Source organism: Budorcas taxicolor, chromosome 15 (assembly GCF_023091745.1).
Source record: "Budorcas taxicolor isolate Tak-1 chromosome 15, Takin1.1, whole genome shotgun sequence".
NCBI lineage: Eukaryota > Metazoa > Chordata > Mammalia > Artiodactyla > Bovidae > Budorcas > Budorcas taxicolor.
The window spans coordinates 49867555-49894073 of record NC_068924.1 but is presented as its reverse complement, the minus strand read 5'-3'; the positions used below and the strand labels follow the sequence as shown (position 1 = coordinate 49894073).

Here is a 26519-nt window from a genome sequence, read left to right as displayed (position 1 = left end):
GAAGGAGAGGAACCAATGGAATCACAGCCTGACAGAACTTGAGGCCTCAGGTTAGCATGGAGCCAGAGTGGGACAGAGGTGGAAGGAGAGCCCCTCTAGCCCTGAGCCCAGCATATGTCAATCCACAAGCAGGGAATGGAGGGGAGGGGATATTCTGAGGTCCGTGCTTGGGGAGGGGGAGGCAGCAGTAAGTACCCCTGCACCTGGACTCAGCCAGGCCCTGCGTAGGTGAGCTGGGCTATGCCATCCTTGATGGCAGGGAAGTCAGGGAGGCCAGTGTGGTGGAGGCGGCAACGGTAGCGGCTACAACTCTTGGCATACTGCAGGAAGCGGGGTGCGCCAGGGAAGAGCACACGGTCAGCTAACACAGTGGCACCAGCTGGCAGCAGGGCATGGCCTTCCAGAAGCTGCAGGTCCCGCAGGTAACATCGGGGCCGGTGCGCCAGGAGCACCAGGTCAGCCCGACTCAGCTGGTACTGGGTTCTTAGGCGGGGGATCACCTCCTCTGATCTCCCCACGATGAGCTCCACCTGTCGGGGGAGACACTGGAGGTGAGATTGGGAGGGACGACTGTTCTCCCACACCAGACCCCACTAGCATTTGGCATATTTTGTGCCAGGCCCTGGCCAAGGTCCCCATGTGTGTTCTCCTATTTCCTCTGGCTTCAGAACAAGAAATCAGAACCAGAATTGTGATTTCCATTTTACCACTGAAGAAGCTGAGGTTCAAAGGATAAGTGCTTTGCCCAGGATCACATAACTAACAAGAGGCAGACTAAGGTTTGGACCTAGATGGGTTCCAGAGACTTTCCTCTTAACTGCTTCTTTGTCATCCAGCAGCAAATATGTGCCAGTGACTTGGAAGAGGAAGATAAGAACTCATACACTCTCCAAGGTCATAGTTCCTAAGAGGAGCTGTTTATTTCTCCTAGATGGGAGACAGGGAAGGCTGACTAGTGTAAGGCCAAGGGTGGTAGGAAAGATCAGGACTGGAGAGGTGGGGCCTGACCGTGTGTTCGTCAAAGCCAGCCAGGCGGATGAGTTTTTCAGCCACTGCTGCCGTGCGTGGATCCCGCTCCACGGTGAGAAGGCGACCCCCAGGGGGCAAAGCACGGGCAATAAGCAGTGTGGAGTACCCACAGTAGGTGCCCAGCTCCAGTGCACTGGCAGGGGCCTTCTCCTCCACCAGCCGCATCAGGATCTGACCTGTGGGAGAAAGTGGCTATTGCAGCAGACATGGGAGATGATGCAGGGGGCCTCATAGAAAGGGGTCTTAAATGCCCACTTGCCTCACTGCAGCCCCCAACTGGCTAGAATCTCATTTCTTTTTTGGGTTATAGTCCTAGTAGCCCCATTGGTCTCCCTGCCCCTCCAAGCTTGCCTCCTTCACACCAGCCACTAGGAATCTTTCTAACAAATCTGACCCTATTGCTTCCTGTTGTTTCCTATGATCCTAAAGGCCTTTGGGATTGAACATGGGATCGAACATGGGATCCTCAGCCTGACATTCAGAACTTTCTTAGACCTGATCCTGTCCTTCCTTTCCGGTTTCAGCTCTCAGTTCTTCCCACCACAACAATCCTGAACAACTGCGCCCAGAGTCAAGCATGCTGGCTCAGTCCTTCATGCCACATTCAGATACACAGCTGGCTTTGTCCTGCTCCACCTCTATCCTCAACTACCTGGCCAACTCGAAAGCAATCACTCTAGGCTCAGTTCAAATGTTGCTTTCTCTGGGAGGGCCCAGGTGGAAAAGCACCACCAAAATCCTAAGAGATCTTTGTTAGACCTTCCAGTTTCATTCTCCCTTGTTTTGTTCATTGAAATATCTTTCTAACCATTGAACTGGATGAATCTCTTAAATAAGACTCCGAAACACATGTGCTGGGAGATGGGATTCAGACAGATCCAAGCAGACAGCTACCCTGAATGGGACGGGGGAGCCTCCAAGGTGGGGGAGAATTACAGACCCATAATTACAAGGTTATGGATTATGTGCTGAGATGTTTATTCCCCTGTATTATGCCCCCTTTGAGGCCAGCCTTTGTGGCTGATTCATCCCTGTGGCTTCTACCTTTTTCTTCCCCAGCACTTAACACATGCCTGATACAAAACAGGTGGTAAATTTTACTGGATGAATGAGTAATTTTACCCAGCTCCCTCCTTTCCAGAGGAGAAAAAAAGAGACCCATTGAAGATCAAGAATCTGCTCAAGTCACCCAGTAAGACAATGGCAGATTGTGGATCTTCCTTCACCATCTTGGAGGTGCTTCCTGGAGCAGAAGGCTAGGAAACACTGACCTTTGGCAGGCCCCATGTGGCTCAGGTACTCGCAGTGGCTGCTCCAGTGGTCCAGAGTGGTGAGGATGTGACCAGGGTCCCCAGGCAGGGCATGGGTGAGCACATAGCTGAAGGCCCGCTCCTCCATCCGCAGCCCTGACAGGCAATCTCGGAGGCTCCGGAGCAAGACTGTGCGAACCAGGAGTCGGAAGTAATGCCGATACCTCACCAACAATGTCACTACCAGGGGTAGGAAGGCCAGCGCGATGGCAGGGGACATGGTCCCTACCTGGGCCCTGGGATGGAGGAAGGGAGCAAAACCCACACGTCATTTGCCTGTCATTTATGTAGCCCTTACCAGTGGCAATTATCCCCGTATTTTACACACCATGGCTCAGAAAGGCTAAGTTCATTGCCCAGAATCACACAGAAGAACTAGGATTTGAATCCAAGCTGGTCTGATTCCAAGCCCATAGACTTTCAAGGATTGCATGCCACCTAAGTTCAGCACCCAATCCCAAACCATCTCTTCCCACTTCTGGACCCTGGTTCATCTTCACCTTGCTCCCTTCATCAGTTTTGTATCATCTCTGTAGTCTCCCTTTTCAGGACCCCTTTCGCCAGTTCCTGTCTGAGTTCTCCTCCCACCTTACCCAGCGCCTGCTTGGTCTCTGACCCATTACTGTGTAGCAAAATAGCACATCTTTGTAGTCAGGAACTCCTTCACTGTCACTGCTCTGCATCAGTAAAAGGCCATCAAAATACTCCACAGTGTGTTAGGATGAGATATCCTTACCACCACAGAACTCTCCCTCTGTCAGCATTTCCCTGGAAGGTGAGAATGGTCCTTGACTGGCATATTTATTCTCCAGTTCTGTCTCCCCTCTCCTGCACTCCCCTCCTCTGTCCTCTCTCAGAATTCCCTTCACAGTCACATAGATACACAGCACACACTTTCCCCTAACTCAGCCTCTTTTCTCTCCCTCATCTCGAGACACCCGCCCCTCTATCCCCATGGACCCTGTCTTCTCCTGTGCCCTGGACCATTTTACCCTTTTGGGGCCACTGGTGGTAGTTGAGGGAGAGGGGTGACTAAAAAGCATGTATGAATGGGGTTAATAGATAGTTGAAGTGAAGTGAAAGTTGCTCAGTTGTGTCCGACTCTGCGGCCCCATGGACCATACAGTCAATGGAATTCTCCAGGCCAGAATACTGGAGTGGGTAGCCTTTCCCTTCTCGAGGGGAATCTTCCCAACCCAGGGATCGAACCCAGGTCTCCTGCATTGCAGGCAGATTCTTTACCAGCTGAGCCACAAGGGAAGCCCATAAGTAGGTGGGTGATGGTGAATCTGAACTGGTGTGCTTGGGAACCCACATTCCAGGGCCCTGCTTACCTGGGCTGCAGGCTCCTGCTTGGGAAGATCAGAGCATAGGACAGGAGGGGGAGTCCTTGGGGTGAGGAAGAACCCTAAGGCAGGCTGAACTTGCTCTCAATTATTGATGCTGAGGCTGCTGTTGTTACCTGAGACCTGTGGTTCAAGTTACCAGCCCCAGAAAGTGCTGGAGTTGCCTCCAACCCTTCAGGATCCCTCAAAGAACTTACAGAACTCCAGGACCTTGATTTGAGGGATAACAGAACTACTCCAGGACCTTGATTTGAGGGAATAACAGAACTACTTGGTTTGGTGACATTTCCTCCAACCCCTTGATTCAAGACATGGGTTATGGTGTGAGCCAAGGTGATTGGGAGCTTGTAATTTATTAATTCCAAATTCTAAGCCAGTGCTAAGGATTGAGTCACAGAAAAAAGTCAGATCCTATCCCTGTCCCCAGGAACTTCACCTTTGGTAGAAGAGACTGATACAGGGACAGAGAATACAATACAACGTGATCCCTAGAATGCGTGCTCCATGAACACCGGGACTTTTGGCAAGCAGACCAGGTTGGGGAGACAGTGTGTCAGCCCATGGGTGAAAAGACCAGAAAGTCAGTCTGGTCAAGCTTCCTAAGTATTTCCCTGTGGTTGGAAAGGCAGGATTTGCAAGATCTTGCACGACAGTCTTGGACTTGTGTTCACAGTCCAAGGGAAGATGTGTAACAGTTCTAACAGCACTATGAGCTTTGTGTGTTAGATTGCTGCTGCTAAGTCACTTCAGTCGTGTCCGACTCTGTGAGACCCCATAGACGGCAGCCCACCAGGCTCCCCGTCCCTGGGATTCTCCAGGGAAGAACACTGGAGTGGGTTGCCATTTCCTTCTCCAATGCAGTAAAGTGAAAAGTGAAAGTGAAGTGTGTTAGACTGCTCTGATGTAAAAAGGCAGGATTGAAAAGAAATGCCTCTGGCCAAAGAAATCAGTGAGGTGGCCTCTACCTCCGCCACCAGGATTGAGCTCCACTCTGCTTCAGTTCGTGAAGGTATAAAGTCCCTTCTTCCAGTAAGTCTCAGAGCCCTACTCAAGGTTGGGTGCCACACCCGCTGGGTGCGCCCAGGCCTGGCGCCAGCCAACTAGGCCCTATGGGTGTGTACCCACACTGCGCTCTTGGAGTGTAGGGCCTGGATTCCACTTGCCCTTCTAATGTCATTCAGGAGAGTATTTCATAACCGCAACTGGTATAAATTCACTCACTAGCCCACAAATATAGCTTGGTGGCCTCGGGAACTCATACATTGCACACAAGGACTTTTACACCCTGCAGTGGACGTCTCCAGCTGAGACCTGCAAAAGCTGAAGTCATGTGACCCACCCCTCCCTTTCCTTGCGTCACGTGTCTGACGGCCTGTCACTCAGGGTGTGCCTTCCCATTGGTTGGCTATGATCACGCGGTAGGGGCGGGGCCGGAAGCTTGGGTTCTGGCGGTAGCCACGGCTGCGAAGCCGCTCCGGGAAGGGGTAGGCACGGGGGCGGTGGTTACTTGCTGGATCCTGGTGCCGGTCATGTGACCGGAAGGGCTCGTGACGGACGCCGTCCCTCCTCGGCGCGGCCTGAGCGCCCGGCCCGACCCCCGCCATGGGGTGCTGCTATAGCAGCGAGAACGAGGACTCGGACCAGGTGCGGCCGCCGCGGGCGGGGCTCGGGAATGAGGGCTGAGATCCTGGGGCATGGGGCCCAGAGAAAAGCGTGCAGAAGAGGGTCACCTGGACTGCAGGGCTTACTGAGTACGGAGGCCCGGAGGGGACAGATTACAGAGGAGACGCCAGCCGGGTTCCTGTTCCTTTTAAAGCCCGAGTTCTTTCTGCACACCCCCCCACGTTAAGATGTGCAGGCAGCCGCCTGTCCCGCTCGCTCCTGCCCCGCTCGCTCCTGCCCCTTCCCCTACTTTCAGACGTTTACAACTTAAAGGGTCCTCAGCCTCCGTCTCTGGGAAAAACTCCCTTCCCAGCTTCTTGTGCCTTCTCTATGCTTGTATTAATGGGCTTTGTGAACCCATTGTAGAGGTGGGTAAGCTGAGGCTCTTGAATTATATTGCCCCGATATGAATCAGAAATCTTTGTATACTCTGAATCCTTGGGGTTGAAGAAGGAAGGTCACTGCTAGTTTGGAGTCAGGGAAGGCCTCTGGAAGTTGGTGTCATTTGAGCTGATCAGTGAAGGATTTAATAGACACAGAGCATTGAGACGGTGGGAATTTGGACGGCAACAAAACGGGTTTAGCTTTGGCTAGATTGCGGGGAAAGAGAGGTGGGATAGGAGCTCACTTTGGCGTGCCTCAATGCAGTCCCTGCCTGGGGCCTGCGGGCTCCTGTACCTAGAGGGGTGTTCTGGGTATTCAGCTGTAGATCTGATTCCTTGGCAGAAAGGGTTAGGTTGGGGCGGCCTGTACAGTTTTAAATTCTGCCTCTTCCCCTTGGTGTAGTCTCACTTCTTGCTACACTTTAATCCCTGCGCTGCCTGCCTAACCTTTTTGAGGAGGGCAAGACCTTTTCAAGAAGTCCCAAGTTTGCTTGAAGTCCTAAGTCTCACTTGCTGTCTTGGTTGCCACTGAGCTTGGATTCTACATTTCAAAACATATTGACAGGAAAACTGTAGAAAGATTTCAACAAGTAGTTCACAGTCTACAGAAGTAGATGGTCACAGAAGTGGATTATGTCACTGGTATAGGGGAAGTAGGTCTTTCCCCAGTGACTCACATGAATCTATTTTGGGTCAAAGACTTAAGCTTGGGAAAAAGTCATTTGTATGGGAGGCACGGGTGGCCCCTGAATCTCACTAAGTCTCCAAACACCCAGTGAACATATATGCCTTATCTTAGGGATGCCATCCAGGCAGTACTTAACATTTCACCTCTGGTAAGAAATTGAAGACAATACTCGTTTCTACTAGGAAAGCTATGGCCTAATGGGAAATTGTCCCATAAAGTATAATAATGGACTCTTGCACAGAATGAGTCAAAGATTAACTTTTTGTGAGAAAGGATACCAGCTTTTGGAATTTCTACTTTCCTGAATCTACACCTTCCCCATGATGGGTTTCACTTCTGGTCCTAGCTCCCAGAGATGGTGCTTGATCAGTCCTGGGTGATTTTTTTTTTTTTTTTTTGACCGTGGACCATTTTTAAATTCTTTATTGAACTTGTTACTGTATTGCTTCTGTATTGCTTTTTGGCCAAAAGGCATGTGAGATTTTAGCTCCCTGACCAGGGATTGAACCTCCTTCCCCAGAAGGCAAAGTCTTAACACTGGACTGCCAGGAAAGTCCCTGTCCTGGGTGATTTGAGGCCTCAGGTGGAGAAGGTCTGCTTACCTAGTCTATAAGCCATAACCATTCACTGTCCACTCTCTCAGGTCTTGGGCAGGCCTCTCTCCCATTCTCATATTGGACTCTTTGTTATAATAATGAAATGTACATTGTTACAGTTTTCAAAGATCTTTTACAGTTATCTTGCTTAACTCTTGTCCAACATCTGTCATATAGGTTCTAGTTATGTCTATTTAAAGGTGAAGAAAAAGTTGAGAGAGGCTGTGATTTAGCCAAGCTTATAAAACAGAGGGCTTCCCAGGTGGCACAGTGGTAAAGAATCCACCTGCCGTTGCAGGAGATGTGAGAAATGCAGGTTCAGTCCCTGGGTCAGGAAGATCCCCTGGAGTAGGAAATGGCAACCCACTCCAGTATTCTTGCCTGGAAAATTCCATGGACAGAGGAGCCTGGTGGGCTACAGTCCATGGGGTCTCAAGAGTCAAACACGACTGAACGATTGAGGAGACACACACATGCACACACAAAACTGGGAAGTGCTACAAGCAAGGTGTTCTGCTGCCAAGGCCTGTCTTTATCCATTGTGCTAAGCAGTGTCTTCTGGCTGTGCCCACAGACCAGGTGGCTAATCATAGGCAGACCACATACATGTCTGTGAAGAGAAGATGGTGAAACTCCTCCCAGGTTGACACTGACTTTAGGACAAATCTTGGTGTGAAAAACCCTCCCGTGTTACATTCACCCTTTTGGGGGTGGGGGCGATGTTATTTGTCCACTCTAACGGTAGTAGCATGGCCTCTTCAATGAGTTCAGGGCTCAGGAAGAGAATCTAGTTCTTTTCCTTTTGTTTGGCTGTGCTGGGTCTTCACTGCCGTGAGGGCTTCTCTCTAGTTGTGGCGAGCAGCATCTAAGTTGCGGTGTGCGGGCTTTTCGTTGTGGTGGCTTCTCTTGCTGGAGAGCACTGGCCCTAGGGCATGCCAGCTTCAGTAGTTACAGCACTTGGGCTCAGTAGTTGCACGGAACCCTCCTGGGCTCTAGAGCACAGGCTCAGTAGTTGTGGTGCACAGGCTTAGTTGCTCTGTGGCAAGTGGGATCTTCCCAGATCAGGAGTCGAACCTGTCTCTCCTGCGTTGATAGGTGGATTCTTTACCACTGAAACCCATAACAGCCTTGTTCTTGAAGGATCCCGGATAGGGGAGAAGTGGCCTTGTCCTGCAGGAGCATCTGTCTGAAGTGGGGCTGGGGAAAAGATGGACATATAGAAAGCAACTCAGGCTTTATTATGGAGCCAACTTTCCTTAGAGATAGTTTAATCTTTGGCACACAGTTTGTCTTTCAAGTTCTTTAATACTTAGCCTGTGTTTTAGGTGGGTCAGGGGGTGTTTAAAGGAGTTGGGAGCTGATGAGGCAGGAGCCTAGAGCTTCTGTCTCACGCTGTTGGGAACAAAGGACATGGGCAGCCTAGGCTTGAGAAAGAAGAGTAATGTGAAAGGACTGACCTTGCCTAGGGTGGGGCAGGAGGAAGTGTGTTCTGTAAGGAGAGTTGAGGAGCTGTTGGCAGGGGAGCTGGGAGCCTGCAAGTGTGAAAGACTGTAATAGGAACTGAGATGGGCCTGGAATGGAGCACTAAGGAGTCTGGTGGTCTGGCACTGAAGGCTGATGAGTCAGCTCTAGCCAGGGTGGCCCCTTTGTCCCTGGCATCATCCTGGGTACCCTTGTTCTTTATACTTTGGATACGCAGCATGATGGCTTATCCATTTTGCAGCTGACATAAAGCCAGCAGGGATTTACAGCTGATGGGTTCAAGGCAGGGTTGTATTCAAAAAGATTGCGGTAGATTAGATCAAGGGACTAAAAGAAGCTGAGGAGAAATAATACGTAGCGTTATATAGGACCCGGGAGACTTGGTTTGGTCTCAGGTCAGTTCAGGGATTGTGGTGATTGGCACGGGCCGGCAGAAACAGGACTGCTGACACGAAGGAAGCCACGTTCACAAAGGTGTGGCGGCTTGGCGAGGGCAGGAGCAGCTCCGTAAAGGCACTCTGGGAGCACCGATTTAGGTTCTGGGAATCCCACGCAAAGAGGAAAGGAGAGTGAACGCCTGAGAGTAGAAGGGGCCTACCCTCAAGAAGGGACTCTTGGATGGCAGGACCCAGAGCCTGCAGCTGGGACTCCTGAGATAATATGAGAAATGGCCATCGAGAGGTTGAGCTTGCTTTCCCTTGGGGCCCAAGGCCTTGTCTGGCCTCACAGGGCCTCTGGGAGCAGTCTGACCAGGGAGGATCTGGTCTGGGGGATCAGAAGGGCCATACTCGGGCTCCTGACTTGTATCAGTGTCCCATCTAGACCCCACTGCTTTGGTATTTTCCACCTTCTCTGGTTTCCAGCCTCCAGTATCCTTTCTCTACCAGGTGCTGGGCTATTTCCTGAAGTTGCAAGGCCATGACTAAATACCTGCGTTGTGCCTCTGTCCATCTTTTCAGGGCCCCTAGGACTGCTTGGTTCCACTTTAGCTCATCCTAGACCACCACCAGCCTAGCTCGCAAAGGCAAGCAGGATCTCGGTCCTGGAGTGGACGCTTCCATACAGTTGGGCACTTGGGATGTTCCTAATAGAAATATTTTTGGTGGTTAAAGGTCAGACCTGGGCTAAGAGGAGAGGCTGATGTCTCCCCTGTGGTCTCTCCTAGGACCGAGAGGAGCGGAAGCTGCTGCTGGACCCTAGCAGCCCACCCACCAAAGCCCTCAATGGAGCCGAGCCCAACTATCACAGCCTGCCCTCTGCTCGCACTGATGAGCAGGCGCTGCTCTCCTCCATCCTCGCCAAGACAGCCAGGTGGGCATCACAGGACCAGGCCTGGGACAGCGCTCCTCCATGCATGTTAAGGACTGGGATGGGGGGCCAGACCCAGGGTGCAGGGCACAGGTCAGTGGGAAGAGGCACTCCTGGGCCCAGTTGTCCTCCTGTGGGCAGACAAGGACACGATTGTCAGATAGCCCTGGAGTTGTCACCTGGCAGGGAGTCTGTTCGGCCCTCTCGGAAGCACCGTTCACGTCCTTTCTCTTCTTTGCCCAAAGCAACATCATCGACGTGTCTGCTGCAGACTCCCAGGGCATGGAGCAGCACGAGTACATGGACCGGGCGCGGCAGTACAGGTGCGCTCCCGGCCGCTTGCAGCCTGAGGCTGCTGGGCCTTCCCTCCTCCTCCCTCTGCTCCAGCTGTGGAGCCCTGGCCCTGGTCCAGGCTCCTGGTCTGGGTGCGGCCCAGGAGGGTGGCCACAAATCACTCGGGTGCCTCAGTCGATGTTCATGTTGACCCAGCTTGCCCCATGACCTCCAAGGGTGTGCAGAGCAAAGGAGGTGGGCCTGGAGAGGCTTTGCGGCGAGCTAAGGCCTCGTCACCTGCTTCTCTGGTCTGAGGGATGAGGCCTGCCTGGGCTGGTTGGGCCTACTACTGTGGCCTGACTGCCTGTCCGCACCCTCCCCTCCCCTCCGCCAGCACCCGTTTGGCTGTGCTGAGCAGCAGCCTGACCCATTGGAAGAAGCTGCCGCCGCTGCCGTCTCTCACCAGCCAGCCCCATCAAGTGCTGGCCAGCGAGCCTGTCCCCTTCTCTGACTTGCAGCAGGTGAGCCACCCCTCGCCCCACCCTCTCCACCTCTGAGGAGCTGGAGAAGTGGAGGGAGGGAACCTGGTAACCTGTGCGCCCTGCTCTCTCCCACCTCACTCTTTCTGTCCTCCCCATGCCCTCTCTTCAGCCTTTATTCTTTTTCTACCCTTTGTTCTTTCCGCCTTTCTCTACCAGGTGCTGCGCTATTTTCTGAAGCTGCAAGGCCATGACTGACTACCTGCGTTGTGCCTCTGTCCATCTTTTCAGGGCCCCTAGGACTGCTATTCCCACCCGTGCCGTTCCCTTTGGCTCCCTGTCCCCCATCGTTCCCTCCTCCCTGACCATCCAGTCCCCCTCCCCCACTCCGGATCTCCCTCCTCACGCCTCTGTTTCTGTCTCTCTCTCCCCGTCCCCCCGTCCCAGGTCTCCAGGATAGCTGCTTATGCCTACAGTGCACTTTCTCAGATCCGTGTGGACGCAAAGGAGGAGCTGGTTGTACAGTTTGGGATCCCGTGAAGAGAGGGGGTCCCTGGACAGCTCTTCTTCTCCTCTCTTCGCTCCGTCTCCACCCTGCCTCCCCTGGCCCCCAGCCACACTGCGGCTTATACAGTATCCTAACCTGCTACTAATCACAGAAGAAAGTGGAGGAGGAGGAGAAGAGTGAGGCGAGAAGCCTGAGCAAGTGAGGATGCAGCAAGGGAGGGTAGAACCATTTGGGACTGGCCTTCGAAGCTCTGGCCAGGGGTGGGGTAGGGGTCACAGAGACAAGGCCTGGTAGCTCTTCCCCGTCACTGGGAAGGTGGGGGTGGTCACTAGGGGGCCTGTTAGGGCCCCCTGCCCACCCTTCCTTGGCCTTACCCCTGTCCCCCGTCCCTGACTTGGTGCTCATGTGCACCTCACGAGGGCCTGTGACCAGGGTCTGGAGGAGCTTGAATTTGAACGAGTTGAGTTTGTATTTCTAGCACCCTGGGTTTTTACGTTTGGGGTTTTTTGGTTTTGGTTTGTCATCCTCGATAAAGGACATGTATCCATCTGTGTGTTGGTTCCCGCCCGTCTGTCCTGCCCACCACCCTCCTCATGGCTACTCCAGTCTGTGAGCGGCATGATGGACGAGGGGGAGGGGGTATCTTCTGGGGGCACTAAATGGAATCCAGGAGATTCCCAGGTCTTAGCTGAGACTCGATCAGTGCTAACCTCAGATTGGATAAGACTGTGCTTGTCCCTTTTCCAGCGATGGGAACACTATCAAAGCTGAACAGGCTGGACTCTGAGGCAGCCATCATCCTTGTGGGTATTGCCTCAGGCTCAGTGGAATTCCCAGGAAGCCCAGTGAGGGGGTGGAGGTCTGCACGCAGACCAAGAGCACCTGATACGGAGTCAGCAGACACACAGTTTCAAGCAGAAGATTGTTTTTATCAAGTGAAATCTTAAGCAGAATCATAACACGCAAAACATGAACGAAGAGCTACTCTGATCTGATTGAAGTGGGGCGTCCAGAGGTCACAGCCCATCTTCCTGGCCTCCTGTCACGGAGGCCTCTGGGGCGTCTCCACAGAACCTTGGTGCTCTGCGAAGCAACCTGTAACCTCAGGATATCTGAACTAAAGAGCGCCAAAGGTCCCAGACAGGTTAGATACATTTCCCAGGGCTATGCCATCAGCTGAGGCCAGCGGGCCTTTCTTTCCATTTCCTCCTTGTTTCAGTGACGTAAGACCAGAACATGATGCTGGTTACCTGATTTGGGGGGCGTCTTTGCATGGCACAAGGTGATCTGCTGAACAGTTCAGATCATTTATTGTCAAACCAAACGGACCACCCTCAGGCCTTTAAGACTGCTGGGGTCCTGGGAACCTCAGGGTGCATTGTGCTTGATCCGGACCTTCTTCGGTTTGATGTTCATGCGTTTCCACACTTCAGCCGTTGTGCGGTCTGCTTTGGTGACCCCACTGAAGTCGAATGTGGTGATATGGGGCAGGGTACACAGCACATATTGCCTGTGGGGAAGACTCGGGCTGGGGGCCAGCCCCCCTTGTAGGACCCCTTTCCCCCTCCACCAGTCACTCCTGTCTCCCCTGACTGCAAGAAATGGAGGGCCTTGAGTAGAGTTTGGAGGACACTGGATTTATCCTGATTTGCAAGCAAGAAATGCCTAAAGCCTTCTCCCTTCCCCGGTCCAAGCAGAGCAGAAGGATGGTGTTGGGTTTCTAACCCCTGCTCTCGTTTCCCTCATGGGGGCCCATCCAGAGCCCACGTCCAGGGCGAGGGACTCACCTATACCCCTTCTCCTCCTCAATGGGATTCCCGTGCAGGGTCAGGCTCCGGAGCCGAGGGAGGGCAGCCAGCTTGTTCACTTCTCCAAGGCGCTGGATGCTGTTGCCATGGAGATAGAGGACACTCAGGTTGAAGAAAGTTGTCAGGACCTGTTGGGAGAGGAGACTGGAAGCTAGACTGGAGAAAGCCCTGTATCTGTGCTCAGGACTGACGGGTGGCCAAAAAGGAAGAGTTTGGGGAAAAACTTGTCACCCTCACAGCCATGCTGGATTGAGATTGACTTTAGTGTTTCATTTACCTTTGAAGGGGTTCAGGGGCACCACACTGACAGCACTGTGATCCAAGGGGCAGGAAGTACGGCCCTGGGTCCCACCACTGCCACTGACTTGCCAGGCGCCTGTGTGCTTTCCTGGAGCCTTAGCTGTCCTTTCACTGAAGACCATTCCAGCTTTAGTATTCTAAGATTCTGTCACAACTGGGGACAGCACCTTGCTAGGTACATCAGAGCTTTTAAAAGAACAGTTAAATTGAGATCCCTGCACCTGGGGAATAGTTTCCAAATCCTACGATAGCTCTTGTCTTTCCTAACAGAACTTGGATGAAAAGGGGCCAGTTTTGTTTGTTTGTTCCTTAGCATTTAGCCTGAGTTCATGGAAAGTAACTGCTGTTCTTTTAGTGACTACCTCTATTGAAGAACTTGGCACAAAGCACAGTGGGTGCCCAGTAAGCTACAATTTTACTTTAGCCTCCTATGCGAAGGCTTGCTGTGTGCTGGTTGCTTTTCATATGTTTTCATTTAATCCTCACAAATGTTTATAATGCTGGCCTATTTATCCCCATTTTTCAGACAGGGAGGTTGAGGTTTTCAAAGGTTAGGAGCTTACCCAAGGTCATAAAGTCAGTAAGAGGCAAATCTAAGATTTGAACCTATAACTGTGTAAGCCCACAGCTGTATGCTTTGCACAGCACCATGTGGCGTCACTACCTCCTTGACAATGTGGGAGGTGGGGAGACTGGGGGCTGGACAAGGTGGCTTCAGGCCTGCCCTGACTGGACTCACAGGATCAATGGAAGTCAGGTCATTGAAGGACAGGTCAATCCAGGCCAGGTTCTCTGGATGCTCCAGGAGCTGTGAAACCGCATGGTTGAAGTCTCTCAAGTCAGTGAGGACATTGTTGTTTAACCACAGGGACTGGGTCATTGACTTCCCCGACTTCGCGTGCCTTACTGGTCGTAGCCCTGTCCGGGGCTCCTCGCTTAGCAGATCTGTGGGCACAGAGTGAACTTTGGGTATGTTATGTTTGCTTTTCTGGGTCTGGGGGTAGGAAGGGACAGCTGGGAGGATTTGTAGCTAGAGGAGCTGGCAGGGCCATACCCCCATGCTTGTGTCTTGTGCAACTGCATGCACTGTCCCACAGGCAGTTAGAGGGAGCTTGGATTAAGAGCCCAAGACTTCCCATCCCCGGCTCTTGGTTTGGGTCACATGCCCATGTCGACTGTCATTAGGTTCTCTGTATACCACTCCTGTGTGGGAATTGGAGGGAGGCACAGTTTATAGATGAGGAAACCAAGAACAAGAGATGTTGGACCTGAGCCAAGATGCTAGAGCACAAAATCCAGAATTAGCCACCAGCAGACCCTGTAGAGTTTCACTTCAGTGTTAACACACTGGATGTCCTCCCCCTTCTGTTAATAGTAACTGTGCCTCATACTGGACATACAGTGGTGAACAAAATGAGTGAGAGGCTCTGTATGGTAATAGAGCAGGGGTAAAGCAGATGTTTGTGTCTTGGAGGCGGTCACGTGGGCAGAATGAAAGCAAAACAGTCAATATAATATGATAAATGCTCTTTAAATTGTGGAAGCACAGGAGAGGGGCTCCTAACCCAGTCTGAGAGCTCAGGGAAGTTTCCCAGGGAAGGCCGAGACTGAGCTGGATATCTCAGTGGGTTAGGAGACATTAATCAGTCAAAGAAGAGTGGAAAAGGTGAGAAGAGCACTAGCAAAGGCACAGAGGTATGGGATAGCATGGGCACACACGTATGTGCTGTGTAAGGGGACAAGGAGGGGAGAGGAGGCAAGGAGCCTTGAAGACCAGGTTGAGTGTCTTAGACTTTATCCTGTAGGAGGTGGGAAGCCACTGGGGGGTTGAAAGCAAAGGAGATGATTCACGTCTTTCAGAAATGAGAGATCGTTCTGAAGCTTCCATTTTGGCTCTTTCAGTCATCCAAGCAAGGATGAGGGGACACACAGCATGACTTGACGGTTGACTAGATGTAAGGGTAGAATAATATTCAAGGGTGTCATTCAGTTTCTTGGTATTTGGGGAAATGTCAGTCCTATGGGCCGATGTGGGAGGAAAAGAAGCATGGTTGGGAAGGTGGAAGTTCGGGCTTGGCCTTGGCATGTCTGAGGTTCCTCTAGTACAGGAAAGAGGAGCAGCCAAGGAAGCAGTTGGATACAAAAGTCTAAAGCTCAGGAGACACAGACTTGAGAATCATTAGCATAGACTGTATACAGGTTAGTAAAATAGATGAGATTGTTCAAGCAGAGTGAGGGGAGAGGGGGAAGGAGAGAGGAAGAGCAGGGGGAGGTTCCATTTAAAGAAGTCAGTGAGTCACCAGGGCAGGGCAGGGAGAACCAGGACAGGATAGTTTTAAAGATGCTCAGGGAATCCATAGTCTGTAGGAGTTTCAGGGAAATAAACTGAAAAGTAATTTTGGCAACTCAAAATTGTTGAGGGTTGTCTCAATGAAATGACAAGGGCCTGGTGGCAAGCTAGGTTGTAGTGAGTTCAGGAGCAAATGAAAGGTAAGGAAATATAAACAGGTGGTATAAACACCTCAGAAAGTTTGGCTGGGAGAGTTGGAAATAGAGCAATCTTTTTTTTTTTAAGAGCGATCTTAGAACCCATCTGTATGGACCCTTTCCCTTCTTTTTTTTTTTCAACAAATAAGGTCCAGGGAGAGAATGGGCTCTGCCTGAGCTCAGAGACTTGTCAGTGGCAGAGCCAGAACCACTCATCAGCTCAGCTGAGGTGATTAGATGTTTCCTGTTGTTCCTATTATGCCTTTAGTTACTTGTCTAAAGCTGCCTCCCAGAAAGGAAATATTTAGTATTTTCTGAACTGGTCAGCTTGTCTTCAGCCTCCCCTCAGCTCTGAGTGAACACACTTCTTTTCCACCCCTACCCAACTTGAACTCAGCTGCAGGTCAGGCAGCATCCACCAGATGGCTCTCTGTCTTAGTCCTGGAATGAGCACAACCCACAGGTGGGGCCTGAGGGTCGGGGGAGGTGGCAGGAGGGTCCTGTCCTGGAGGAGAGTACCCTAGCTCATGAATAAACTAATCCTGACCCCCTGCCTCACATCTCCTGACTTCAAACCCTGAGATGAAAGAGGAGTAAAAGTTAAGATCAAAATAAACCTGCATATGGACTAGTCTCCAGTCTGATGAGGCAGTGGCTTGGGAATACCACCAAGCATGGGGCTGATCCCTAGCTCAGGGGGAGCCCCTGGGGATGGCATTTCCTAAAACGAGGCTGCCTAGGGGTTCCTGTTATCACAGGTGGAGGAGGGAGTCCAGGTTGCTATGGTTACTGAGACTCAGACTCCATCACAGCACTGCATTGCCCCAGGATCAGTCAAAGCTGCCCTGTTCAGAGTAGGCCAAGACAGGGCTGGAAAGTGGACCAAAATGCCAACATTCAAAAAACGGGATTGTCTAGCTCCAGGATGATCTGAGGAAAACATAATCTGTCTTCATATCTTCTGAAGGGCCGTGCAACTTTCCCCATGTGTCCCCAGAGGGCAGGAGTTAATCTGATGTGAAGAACTTCTGTATGTCATTGCTCACCCTGGAATGGAAGGGTTGGGAAGTGTGTGGTGTGGGACTCCCTAAACTGTGGGAGTAGTTAGAGGACTGTGCGTTGGAGGTGGTAGGCTGTTTGCCTTCTAAAGTCACTGTCATTTCGGATTCTGTGCTCCATATATTAATTCAGGAAATTGTGTACCAAGTTCCCCCAAACCACCCTGTCCTCTAACCCCAATTCTAAGTAAATACACCAAGTGCTGTGGAGAACCTGAGGCGAGATGGACCTCTCTGCTTCTCCCTTCCTCTCTTAGCAAGAAGCACCATGCCTGGCATATGTGTACAGACCTGCACACAGATACGTAGAAGTGCTTAATCATAGTTAGGTGCTCAATATTTAAGTACTGAATGAAAGACAGGGCATCTGTACAGATTATGTTTGGTGCTGTGGAGTTATACCTGGTCATAGTAACTTCTCTCTCTGCTCATTCTGAGGACACAATGGAGGGCAGAACTACATCTCCCCACTCAGAGCTGGGAATTCCCAGGGTGGGTAGGAGTCATACTTCCTTCTTCCTCTGTCACCTCAGCTATCTTGTGCATAGCCATTATTTCAGCTAAAACTCTGTGGAACATGGACTCCCATCAATCAGAACTGATGGTGTGCATAAGAAAGGAAGGTCACAGCCAGTGGATGTGTGAGAGAACAAGCAGGAGTTACTGTTGTGACTGATGTCAACCCAAGCTGTAAGTACCCTAAACCCAAACCCCAGTAGTATCTAGTATCCTTGATAACTATTCATCTGCTTCTTGAACTTTCTCTGATTACCTAAGAGAGACAACCAAAGCCAGGTAATGCGTCTAGGATAGGCCAGCCTATGTTCTGTGAGGGCAGACGTACTGATGTGTTTATGAGAGCAGATAACAAAGACAGAAGAACTTCCCTGGGAAGAAGCATATTACCTTGAGAATATGATCTTGCTGAAGCCTTCCTCTGTCCCCTCCTGAGAAGTACTAACTACCCCCTTACAAACACACTGAAAGATAAAATGAGCGTGGGCAGTGCTGGAACATGCAATAAATGTGGGTGATAATGGAATAAACTTGGATATGACCGGAATGAATATAAAATTTGTCAATAACTATTTCGACTGGAAACATGCCAGTTTGTTAGTAACAAGACCGTGCATGTTTCTACCAGTGATCAGGATAGGCTTGTGTCCTGAGACAGGAGAGTAGGTTCTGCTTGTTGACTGGGATGCTGAAGCAGCCTGTATTTTTCTTTCATTAGTCTCCTCTCCAAGTAAGAAATGGAGAATAAAACTATCAGCTGATAGACTGGCTCCCCAGTTTTCTTCCACCTGACTTTCCTGCTTTAGCCTGGATTCTTTTGAAGAGCATCAGTTACCCTAAAAGCTCCCTTGGTTCCTTTCAGATGTGCTGATTTTTTTAAATGCCAGATTCTTCTACTCCCACCTCCCTACCCACTACTTCTCCCCAAAATGATGACAAAAATCCCATAGGCTTATGGGAAGAATCTCTTTAGGCTTTTAAAGAAAAGGCTGGTTTCTCCCTAGGGACCACACCCAGCCTGCTGCCATGGTGAGTGGAGTGCCGTGCTCTGGTTGCTGACCTTGGGTCACGTGGATGCTTCGGAAGGAGTAGTCAAGAGGGGGCTCTTGCACCGAAGTGTTCATATAGTTCCGTTTGTTCATAGCTCAGGCCATCATTTGTCAGGTGTAAGCATGGGCCCTGGGAATCCGGGTTCAGCCTGGGAGGACACAGAAGGACTGGTGTTCGGCCCTCGGGTTTTCCCCAGAGCCCTCCACCCCAGGTTTGTGTGGCTGCATTTCTACTTGAAGATCCCAATCATGATTCCTTGCATTTGTAGGGCACTTCCTACTTCTCCGAGCACCTTCATATCCCCGAGAGTTCACTGACAGTTAAAACACCTTCTACTTTCCAGACGAAGAAACAGACCCCAGGGTGGAAGCACTTGCCCAAAGTTAAGCCAGTGAGTCAGCTGAGGACTGCCATCATAGTCTCCTGAATCCTACTGAGACTCTTCCTGCTACTCCACAGTAGCTACCACAGAGGCTGTCTTGATACCTATCCTCTGGTGACATCAACTGGGCTATTCTGTTGCTTAACAAACCCCTGAGGGCCTGTAGTGGATTTGGTGTCTGCCAGCCCTTTACAGCCTGACACAGATGGGGATTTGCTACCTTCTCTGCTTGTCTGTCGGCCCCCACCCCCATCCCCCGTCATCTTTCCATCAAAAGACCTTACTTTCAGCTACATCCTGAATGTAGTAGTACATATATAAACACACGTACACATAAAACCAGAGTCTGCCTCACTCTCACTCACCTGTCACTGATGCATGAAACTCCACCATTAGGGATTCACTCCTTTGGGTTCAGGGATTGTCCCCTGTTAAAATGGAAATACCCCTGAGAGGGGTGAACAGTGTTACCGTCATTTACAATGTGGTGTGAATTGTCTTACCAGATCCTTTCCAATTTGTTGGCTCAAATAAAGCTGAGAATTTTCTCAGACTGGGCAGAGCTATGAGACCACCACTTGCCTGGGGAGGGAGAGCTGGCATACTTTGCCAGAGGGGGTTTGTATGTGGCACAAACACAAGGTAAATAGACTGACAAGCATGTGTCCCAATCAGCCTCCCCTTCTCACGCCGTCCACTGCTGTCACTGTGGCAGTTACTACTTGTTTTCCCAAAGGACTTGAGGTATTTTATGGTAATAACATGCTCATGGAAAAGGATGATTTGTAGAAAAGAGCTGTCCTGACAGAAATATAATGAATATCACAAATGCTGGCCATGTGTGTAGTTTTTTTCCCACATACATAATTTGAATTTTCCTATAGCTGTATAAAGAAAAGTCAAAAGAAACAGGTGAAATTAGGTTTAGTAATTTATTTAACCCATTATGTCCAAAATGTCATTCAACATATAATCAATATTAAAAATTGAGATACTTTACACTTATAGCACATCCCAGCTGGAACAAGCTACCTGTCAAGTGCTCAGTAGCCGCATGTGAATACAGGCTGCCATACTGGACAGTATGGATGCAGAAAATGAAAACATGGAAGAGAAAGATTAGAAGCCAGAATAAAGGAAGTGAGAGAGATGTACCAGGGAATTAGAAAACTGCTTATCCCCAAAATTCCTGGAAGCTGAAGCAAAAGGGGAAAACTTAGCATATGTGGTTCACATCATTTGATTCAAAGAAACAAATCATTTGTATGGAGAGACAATGAAATTCTCAAATGTTATTAAAATGGAATTTCTCTTAAAAACCACAGACCTGGTAGCTTGTAATTAAGCTTAAGCTTAATACAGTCCAGGTAAATTTGTTTTTTGGTGACTTAACATGCAAGGATAGAGGTGAACAGGTTTAGAGGAATGGAAAGTGAATTTCTTCCTCTCAAAAAGCAGCAGCCTCAGGAATTCCCTGGTGGTCCAGTGGTTTCACTGCTGAAGGTGCAGGTTTGATCTCTGGTTGGGGAACTAAGATCCCACAAGCCGTGCAGTGCAGTCAAAAAATAAAATATATATAAAAAAGAGATCTGTCAGCACACTTACAGGTTAGGAAAAAAAGCATTCTCAACTGAGTTTTGGGAAAGTGCTGGCTTGAGTCACTTGACAGCTGAATTGTCAAGTGTGGGATGGACCTGGTGGGCATGGGTTGTCGGGAGTTCTGCATCTTTGGATATCAAATCTACAGACATAACAAAAAACACTTTATTATTTTGTAGGAATAGAGGAAGGTGGCTTGTGTTCTCACCTAGACTTGAGGACCCACAACAAGTTTGATGCCTCTAAGACTGGATATTTTCTCAAAGTGAGTCCTGTGTTAGGACCCCAGAGTTCAGCCCTACAGGACATGGATTTTAGCTTACAGTATTTAAGGGCAGATTTTTTTAAGCATTAGTCTCCTCGACCATCAGAGAACCTCAGTGGCGTTCCAAAGGGCTTCTGAATTTGTGTAGCACCAGCTCCTGGTGCATTTTTCTGGAAGAGTTAGTATTAAAAAATGGAGCCCCAATAGTTGGATAAATCAGCCCATTCTTCTCCATTTAAACAACAGCTCAGGCTGTGAACTAGTATTGTGTCTTCTTCATCATCTAATATAGGACCTGGCTTACGGAAATGTTTGTGGGAGGGATAAATTGAGACACTGCCAAATACAAGGATTTCTGTTTTGGGAGTGTTGACGCTAAACTGCTCTTTCTAACAATTGGCTTCAAGATTCAGCTGTTTGAGTCCACACCTCATTCACAGTAAGATATTTAATTCAATTCTTCAAACATTTGTTGAGTGCCTGCTGTTCTATGCCTGACCATAAGGAATGAAGCCAAGATACAAATAACAGAACCCTGTCTGTCATGAGTACAAGAAGGCCTGCTGGGTTGCTATTGGTTGTACAAAACCAGCCTGCATCCAGTTCTAAGAAACAGCTGCATACTTAGTGAATACTGTTGTATTTCAATACTCAGCTCTAGTGTACCCTCTTTGAAGACTTTCTTTCCAAATAAAATTGATCATTGTGTCCTGTATTAATTCCCTGGATGAACCTTATCATGGTCTCCCCGTATCCATCTCTTTTGCCCTCTGACTTTTAATAGTTCCATCCACTCTGATGCTTGGTTCAGCCATGTGACTTGCTTTGGCCAAAAGGATGCTGGTAAACATGAAGCAAACAGAAGCTTAAAGAGAGGACTTGCCCTCGTGCTCTTTTGTCAGTGCCAAGAGAACACTGCTAGCCTGCTGGAGGGATACGAGAAACACACGTAGGTGAGATACATGATAAAAAGTGCCAGCAATCCCAGGTGAGGCCATCCTAGACTAGCCTATAGCCAGCCTACCCCAAGTCAAGATCAGGAGAGTCACCCAACCCACCCAACTCAAGGACTGTAGCCTACCAGGCTCCTCCATCTATGGGATTTTCCAGGCCAGAATACTGCAGTGGGTTGCCATTTCCTTCTCCAGGAGATCTTCCCAACCCAGGGACTGAACCCGGGTCTCCCGAATTGTAGGCAGATGCTTTACCGTCTGAGCCACCAGGGAAATTAACCCAACCCACATGTGACTGCAAACACATGAATGAGTCCAGCCAAGACCAGATGAAACACATGGCTGACTCAGAGACCTGCGAACAATAATAAATGTTTATTGTTTTGAGCCACCATGTTTTTGGATGGTTTGTTATGTAGCAGTAGCTACCAGATACATGCTCCCATTGTACTTTGAAAAAAATGTCATCGCAGCCTGTTTCCTCATCTGTAAAATGGAGACAAACCCTGTCTTGAAAGCTGCTGTATGGCCAGTAACAGATGTTCAATAAATAAAACCAGTTGTTCTCTCTGTACTTGTAAGCTTGAGGACAGGGACAGAAAGCAGATTTCTTTCTCTCTTCCCACCTTCCCACCTACCCTGCACTGAGCCTGAAGTGAAGTCCGACTCTTTGTGACCCTGTGGACTGTAGCCCACCAGGCTCCTCCATCCATGGGATTCTCCAGGCAAGAATACTGGAGTGGGTTGCCATTTCCTTCTCCAGGGGATCTTCCCGAGCCAGGGATTGAACCCAGGTCTCCCGCATTGCAGGCAGACGCTTTAACCTCTGAGCCACCAGGGAAGCACTGAGCCTGAGTATTCACTAAAGGCTTGATGGACAAATGGATAAATAGAAAAATGAATGAAAGAATATATGAATGGTATCTTCAAGGTGCCACATAGTGAGCCTTGAAGTGACATATGTGAGGAGAAGTGTCAAGCTGTAAGGTTGCCTTATTCACTCCCAGTGGCTGTTTTTGGAGTCTTTCTCCAAAGCCACTATTCAGCCTCATGACCAAGAGCTAGTCAGACCCTAGTGCCTTCCTCATTTGCCTACACTGACTGACTTGATGAATGAATGACAGGGTTAGGGGCATACCTACTCTGTTTTGAAGTTTTTCTTCTTGCAACTGGAAATATTTACTGTTTTTCTTTTTCAATTTTGAAAGTTAACATGATAGCTGAACAGAGTCAAACAGCATAGAGAGGTACACAAAGTAGCAACTAAAAGTGTGACTCCCCATCTCACTCTCCAAGAATGCTCATGATTTACAGTTTGGGAATACGAACTCCTATAAGACATACATAACAAAAAAATATATATTTAAATGAACACATTCTGTCTATTCCTTTGTAAACCTATTTTTTTTCCTTTTCAAATTATTGTAGATTCTTTTACCCTTTTTAATAGCTGCAGAGTTTTCCACAGAGTTTGTGTGTAACCTGCTTTACTTAATTTAACTTAATTTAATCAATCCCAAGTTGGTGATGGAAATTTGTTTTCAGTTTGGGGAAACTGCTAACAATTGCAATCCCTTCCCTCTCAGGTAAGTAGCAACATGATGGCCCAGGAAGCTTTGAGAAATATTCAGATGAAGAGATCTGATAGGAGATTCAACAGCCTGGCCCCAGTAAGAGCTATTTATGGGCTACAGGTGGAAGGAAAATCGAAGAATGTCATGAAAAGTCTGCCACATAATCTAATGTATTCTGGGAAGATATATCTCCAGGTACCAAAGGGAGGCCCCAAATTCAACCTGGTTCTTGCTCTTCCTCCCCCAACACACTTCCATTTCTTAGCCTCACCTCCAATTTCGCAGTCCAGCCAAATTTCAACTACTCAGAGTAAGTTTCCTGTGCCTGCCTCTGGGCTTCTGCACATCCAACTTTCTCTGCTTGGTGTACAGTTTCTTCTTTCTGCTGTGCTAATTTTTAATGACTCAGCTCTGGTTTCCCTTTTTTTCCCCTAAGAAGCCCACCCTCATATCCAAGTCTGGGTGTGCAACTTTTCTTCTGGCCTCCCATCGCACCCTTTATTTACCCTTGGTAGCACTCATAACACGAAGATTATCTCCTTACTACCTGTGTTTACATAAACTCCACTGGGGCAGAAGCCATGTTTTTCTCATGGCTGTATCCCTACAGTGGTGGCAAGAGTTATTTTGTTGTTTAATCATGTCTGACCCTTTGTGATTCTATGGACTGTAGCCCACCAGGCACTTCTGTCCATGGGATTTCCCAGGTAAGAATACTGGAGTGGGTTGCCATTTCCTTTTCCAGGGGATCTTCCTGACCCAAGGATCAAACCTGCATCTCCTGCATTGCAGGCAGATTCTTTGACTACTGAGCCACCAGGGAAGCCAGTGGTGGCAAGTAGTAAGTACTTAACAATATGTTAAACACTGTATCAGTGAATAATACTAAAAAGGAGAGGGACACAAAGTTGCTATAATTGAGGGCTCTGAGCTGGTCTGGGCTCAGTCAGGGGAGCTATTCCTAAAGAAGTGACTGCAAGAAATCTGAAAGATGAATGCAAATAACTATGGCATAGGGAAAAGATGAACATTTCAGGAAGAGATAATAGCATGTGCAAAGGCTCTGTGGTGAGTGGTTTCTTGGAAATTTTGAAGACTTTAAAGAAGGCCATATAACTGGAGGGAGAATGGGAAGGAAATATATGGTTAGACTGGGGGTTGGAGAGGTGGGCCGGAGCCAAGTTGCTGCTGCTGCTGCTAAGTCGCTTCAGTCGTGTCCGACTCTGTGCGACCCCATGGACAGCAGCCCACCAGGCTCATCTGTCCATGGAATTCTCTAGGCAAGATTGGAGTGGGTTGCCATTTCCTTCTCCCGGAGCCAAGTTGAGATGTTGCCTAATGCTAAGAGCAGTAGGAAGCCCAAGGTATATTTTTAATTGGGAATGTTGTGGGGGAAGTGAACAATATCAGATTTGCATTTTGAAGGATTAGTCTGGTTGCAGTATGCAAAATGGCTGGGAGGGAAGGCAGGAAGGATGTGGTGGGAGCTAGGACTAGAAAAAAAGATATTTAGAAGTAAAGTTGACAAGATTTTATAATGGATGGGAATGGAAGAGGTATTAAAGATAACTCTCGTTTTTTTGACTGCTGTAATGGTGGATACAGGTGAGACATTGGAAGAGATCCTGGCTTGGAGTACATAGAGATTATGAGTTCAGCTGAAGACATGTTTGGATGTCTTTGAGATATCTGAAGGAGCTGTTAAAGATGCAATTGGAAAAAAAAAAGATGCAATTGGTTCTACAAATCTGGAGCTTGGGGAGGAAGTTGAGCAGGGTTGGAGATACACATTTGGGTATTGATGCATATAGGCGGTAAACAAAGATGTGGATAAGACAATTCAAGAGGAGAATCTAGAGTGAGGTGGGAAGTTAGCCTAGGACAAAGCATGAGGGAGCTTTAAGATAGTAAGTGAATCAATTAGGGTCAGTTAGGAGTCAACCAGAAGCTAGCTAATCATGGCAGGACCAGACACAGGTGTCGTGTTAGATTGTTTACTTCTTGTTTAGTTAAATCTGTTTAATTTCCACTGCCTTCAGTCTCTCTAGTTCCCTTTCCCCATTTAAACTTTCAAGGAAAGATTTGAAACTCATTCAGGGTGAAATGTCAATATCCCAATGTAGGCTATAAAAGGGTCTTTTGCCCCAGGGCAGTTAAACTTCTTTGAATAAGTCCTTAAGCTAGAGAGGCTGTAGGCTCAAGCTTGGCTGACGGCAAACTGGGGTCTAGTCCTAGTTGTCACTGACTTGGTGTGTGGCCTCCGGCAAGTCACTACTCCTCTATAGGTTTCAGTTTTCCAATCTGTGATATGGGAATAAATATCCTTGGACTCACTAAGCTCAAAAAAAGACTGGATGTGAAAACACTAGGTAAGTCGCTAAATATAAGAAACCTGTCATGAATACTGTTAAAAGAAATGAAGCTTTAACTGCAGAACGTGGAGAAGCAGACCACAGAGTAGTGTAGGGATAAAATATAATTTAAGGATAGAACCCCTAATAAATATGTGAGGGAAGATCCTGCTGACTCTCTGAAAAGGAGGCTCTACCCTGGGGTCTTCCTGCTTGGAAGGAAAGGGGCAGTTCAAGCCCCAGAAAGTTTCCTACATCTCCAGAATTAGGGACTGTGATTTACTCTAATCCTACTCCCAGGTTTTGAAGAGTTAGTCGACCAGAGGAAAACCAACTCCACGTTTGACGGCGTTTCAGATCTCCCAGGATATGTCAGGGATTTGAGACAGTAGTACTAGGAGAGGGATCCTATCTTTGTGACGGGGGAGGTTCTTAAGGCCCCCATATCTGTCTGGGTATATTTCTCAGAATTCCCTTCCCTCCCCTCGCCCATCTATCCCACAAGGGTTTGTGTCTTGTTCACTGTGAAAAGGAGTTAGCGGCAAAGGGGGTTGGGGAGGTCTCAGGTTCCCAAGAAAGAAAGCTCTTAACAGTGTGCCCCTCCCCTCTCATAGAGTTCTTGTACCCTAGAGCAGGCTTCCTGTTTTCCCGCCCAACTCACCCGCAGTTGCTTCCCCTCCAGCCTCCGAGTCCACTACCTCACGGTTACTCAGCGCAACTCCATGGTAACTATTTACGTCACCACGTCCCCTCTAAGAGCCGTAGGCGCTGCCGCGATGCCTACTGGGAACTTTAGTTCCTCAAGGGAAGGGCTCCAAAGCCGCGGGTGGTGCTGGGACTTGTAGTTGTCTTTGCACTCAGGCCGCCGGGCCAGGGTCCGGAAGTTGTGGCACCCTTTTCCCCTTTCCAGTGGCCCTCACACTTCCTTTCCCCGGGTCCTTCAGGCTGCTTCTGCGTGCGACGCCAGCCGACAGGGGCCAATCGCAGGGCGACGCGAGGGGGCGGGGCCATAGTTTAAACTAATTGTGCGCTCATAGCGCTGGCGCGGGCCCGAGAAGAAGGCGATTCTGGGGAAGTGAGAGTCGGAGCGGGAGCGCGCGGCCAGGTAATGG

General features: G+C 49.2%; 2 protein-coding genes across 2 annotated transcripts; one reads left to right on the top strand and one right to left on the bottom strand.

Annotated features, from left to right (window-relative positions):
* Window positions 1-209: 209 nt before the first annotated feature.
* On the bottom strand, window positions 210-26145 carry LOC128060034 (transmembrane O-methyltransferase). The gene is made up of 12 exons (XM_052652241.1): window positions 26069-26145; window positions 19031-19113; window positions 18294-18431; window positions 13912-14117; window positions 12858-13000; window positions 11481-11508; window positions 9550-9568; window positions 3802-3808; window positions 3674-3691; window positions 2301-2575; window positions 1009-1205; window positions 210-530 (listed from the first exon to the last, which is right to left on the bottom strand). The coding sequence occupies exons 3-12, from the start codon at window positions 18373-18375 to the stop codon at window positions 210-212; spliced, it is 1296 nt and encodes a 431-aa protein (XP_052508201.1). The 5' UTR covers window positions 18376-18431; window positions 19031-19113; window positions 26069-26145.
* On the top strand, window positions 5121-11611 carry LAMTOR1 (late endosomal/lysosomal adaptor, MAPK and MTOR activator 1). Its single transcript, XM_052652242.1, has 5 exons — window positions 5121-5329; window positions 9662-9807; window positions 10050-10127; window positions 10472-10598; window positions 11004-11611. Exons 1-5 carry the CDS (start codon window positions 5288-5290, stop codon window positions 11094-11096), a joined length of 486 nt encoding a protein of 161 aa, XP_052508202.1. The 5' UTR covers window positions 5121-5287; the 3' UTR covers window positions 11097-11611.
* Window positions 26146-26519: the final 374 nt, after the last annotated feature.

Coding starts and splice junctions, on each gene's coding strand:
- LAMTOR1 (XM_052652242.1), top strand. CDS start 5,288: ATGGGGTGCTGCTATAGCAGCGAGAACGAGGACTCGGACCAG. Junction 10,128..10,471: donor GACCGGGCGCGGCAGTACAG/GTGCGCTCCCGG, acceptor CCCCTCCGCCAG/CACCCGTTTGGCTGTGCTGA. Junction 10,599..11,003: donor CCTTCTCTGACTTGCAGCAG/GTGAGCCACCCC, acceptor CCCCCGTCCCAG/GTCTCCAGGATAGCTGCTTA.
- LOC128060034 (XM_052652241.1), bottom strand. CDS start 18,375: ATGAACAAACGGAACTATATGAACACTTCGGTGCAAGAGCCCCCTCTT. Junction 14,118..18,293: donor AAGCATCCACGTGACCCAAG/GTCAGCAACCAG, acceptor CTGTGCCCACAG/ATCTGCTAAGCGAGGAGCCC. Junction 531..1,008: donor CTGGCTTTGACGAACACACG/GTCAGGCCCCAC, acceptor CTCCCCCGACAG/GTGGAGCTCATCGTGGGGAG.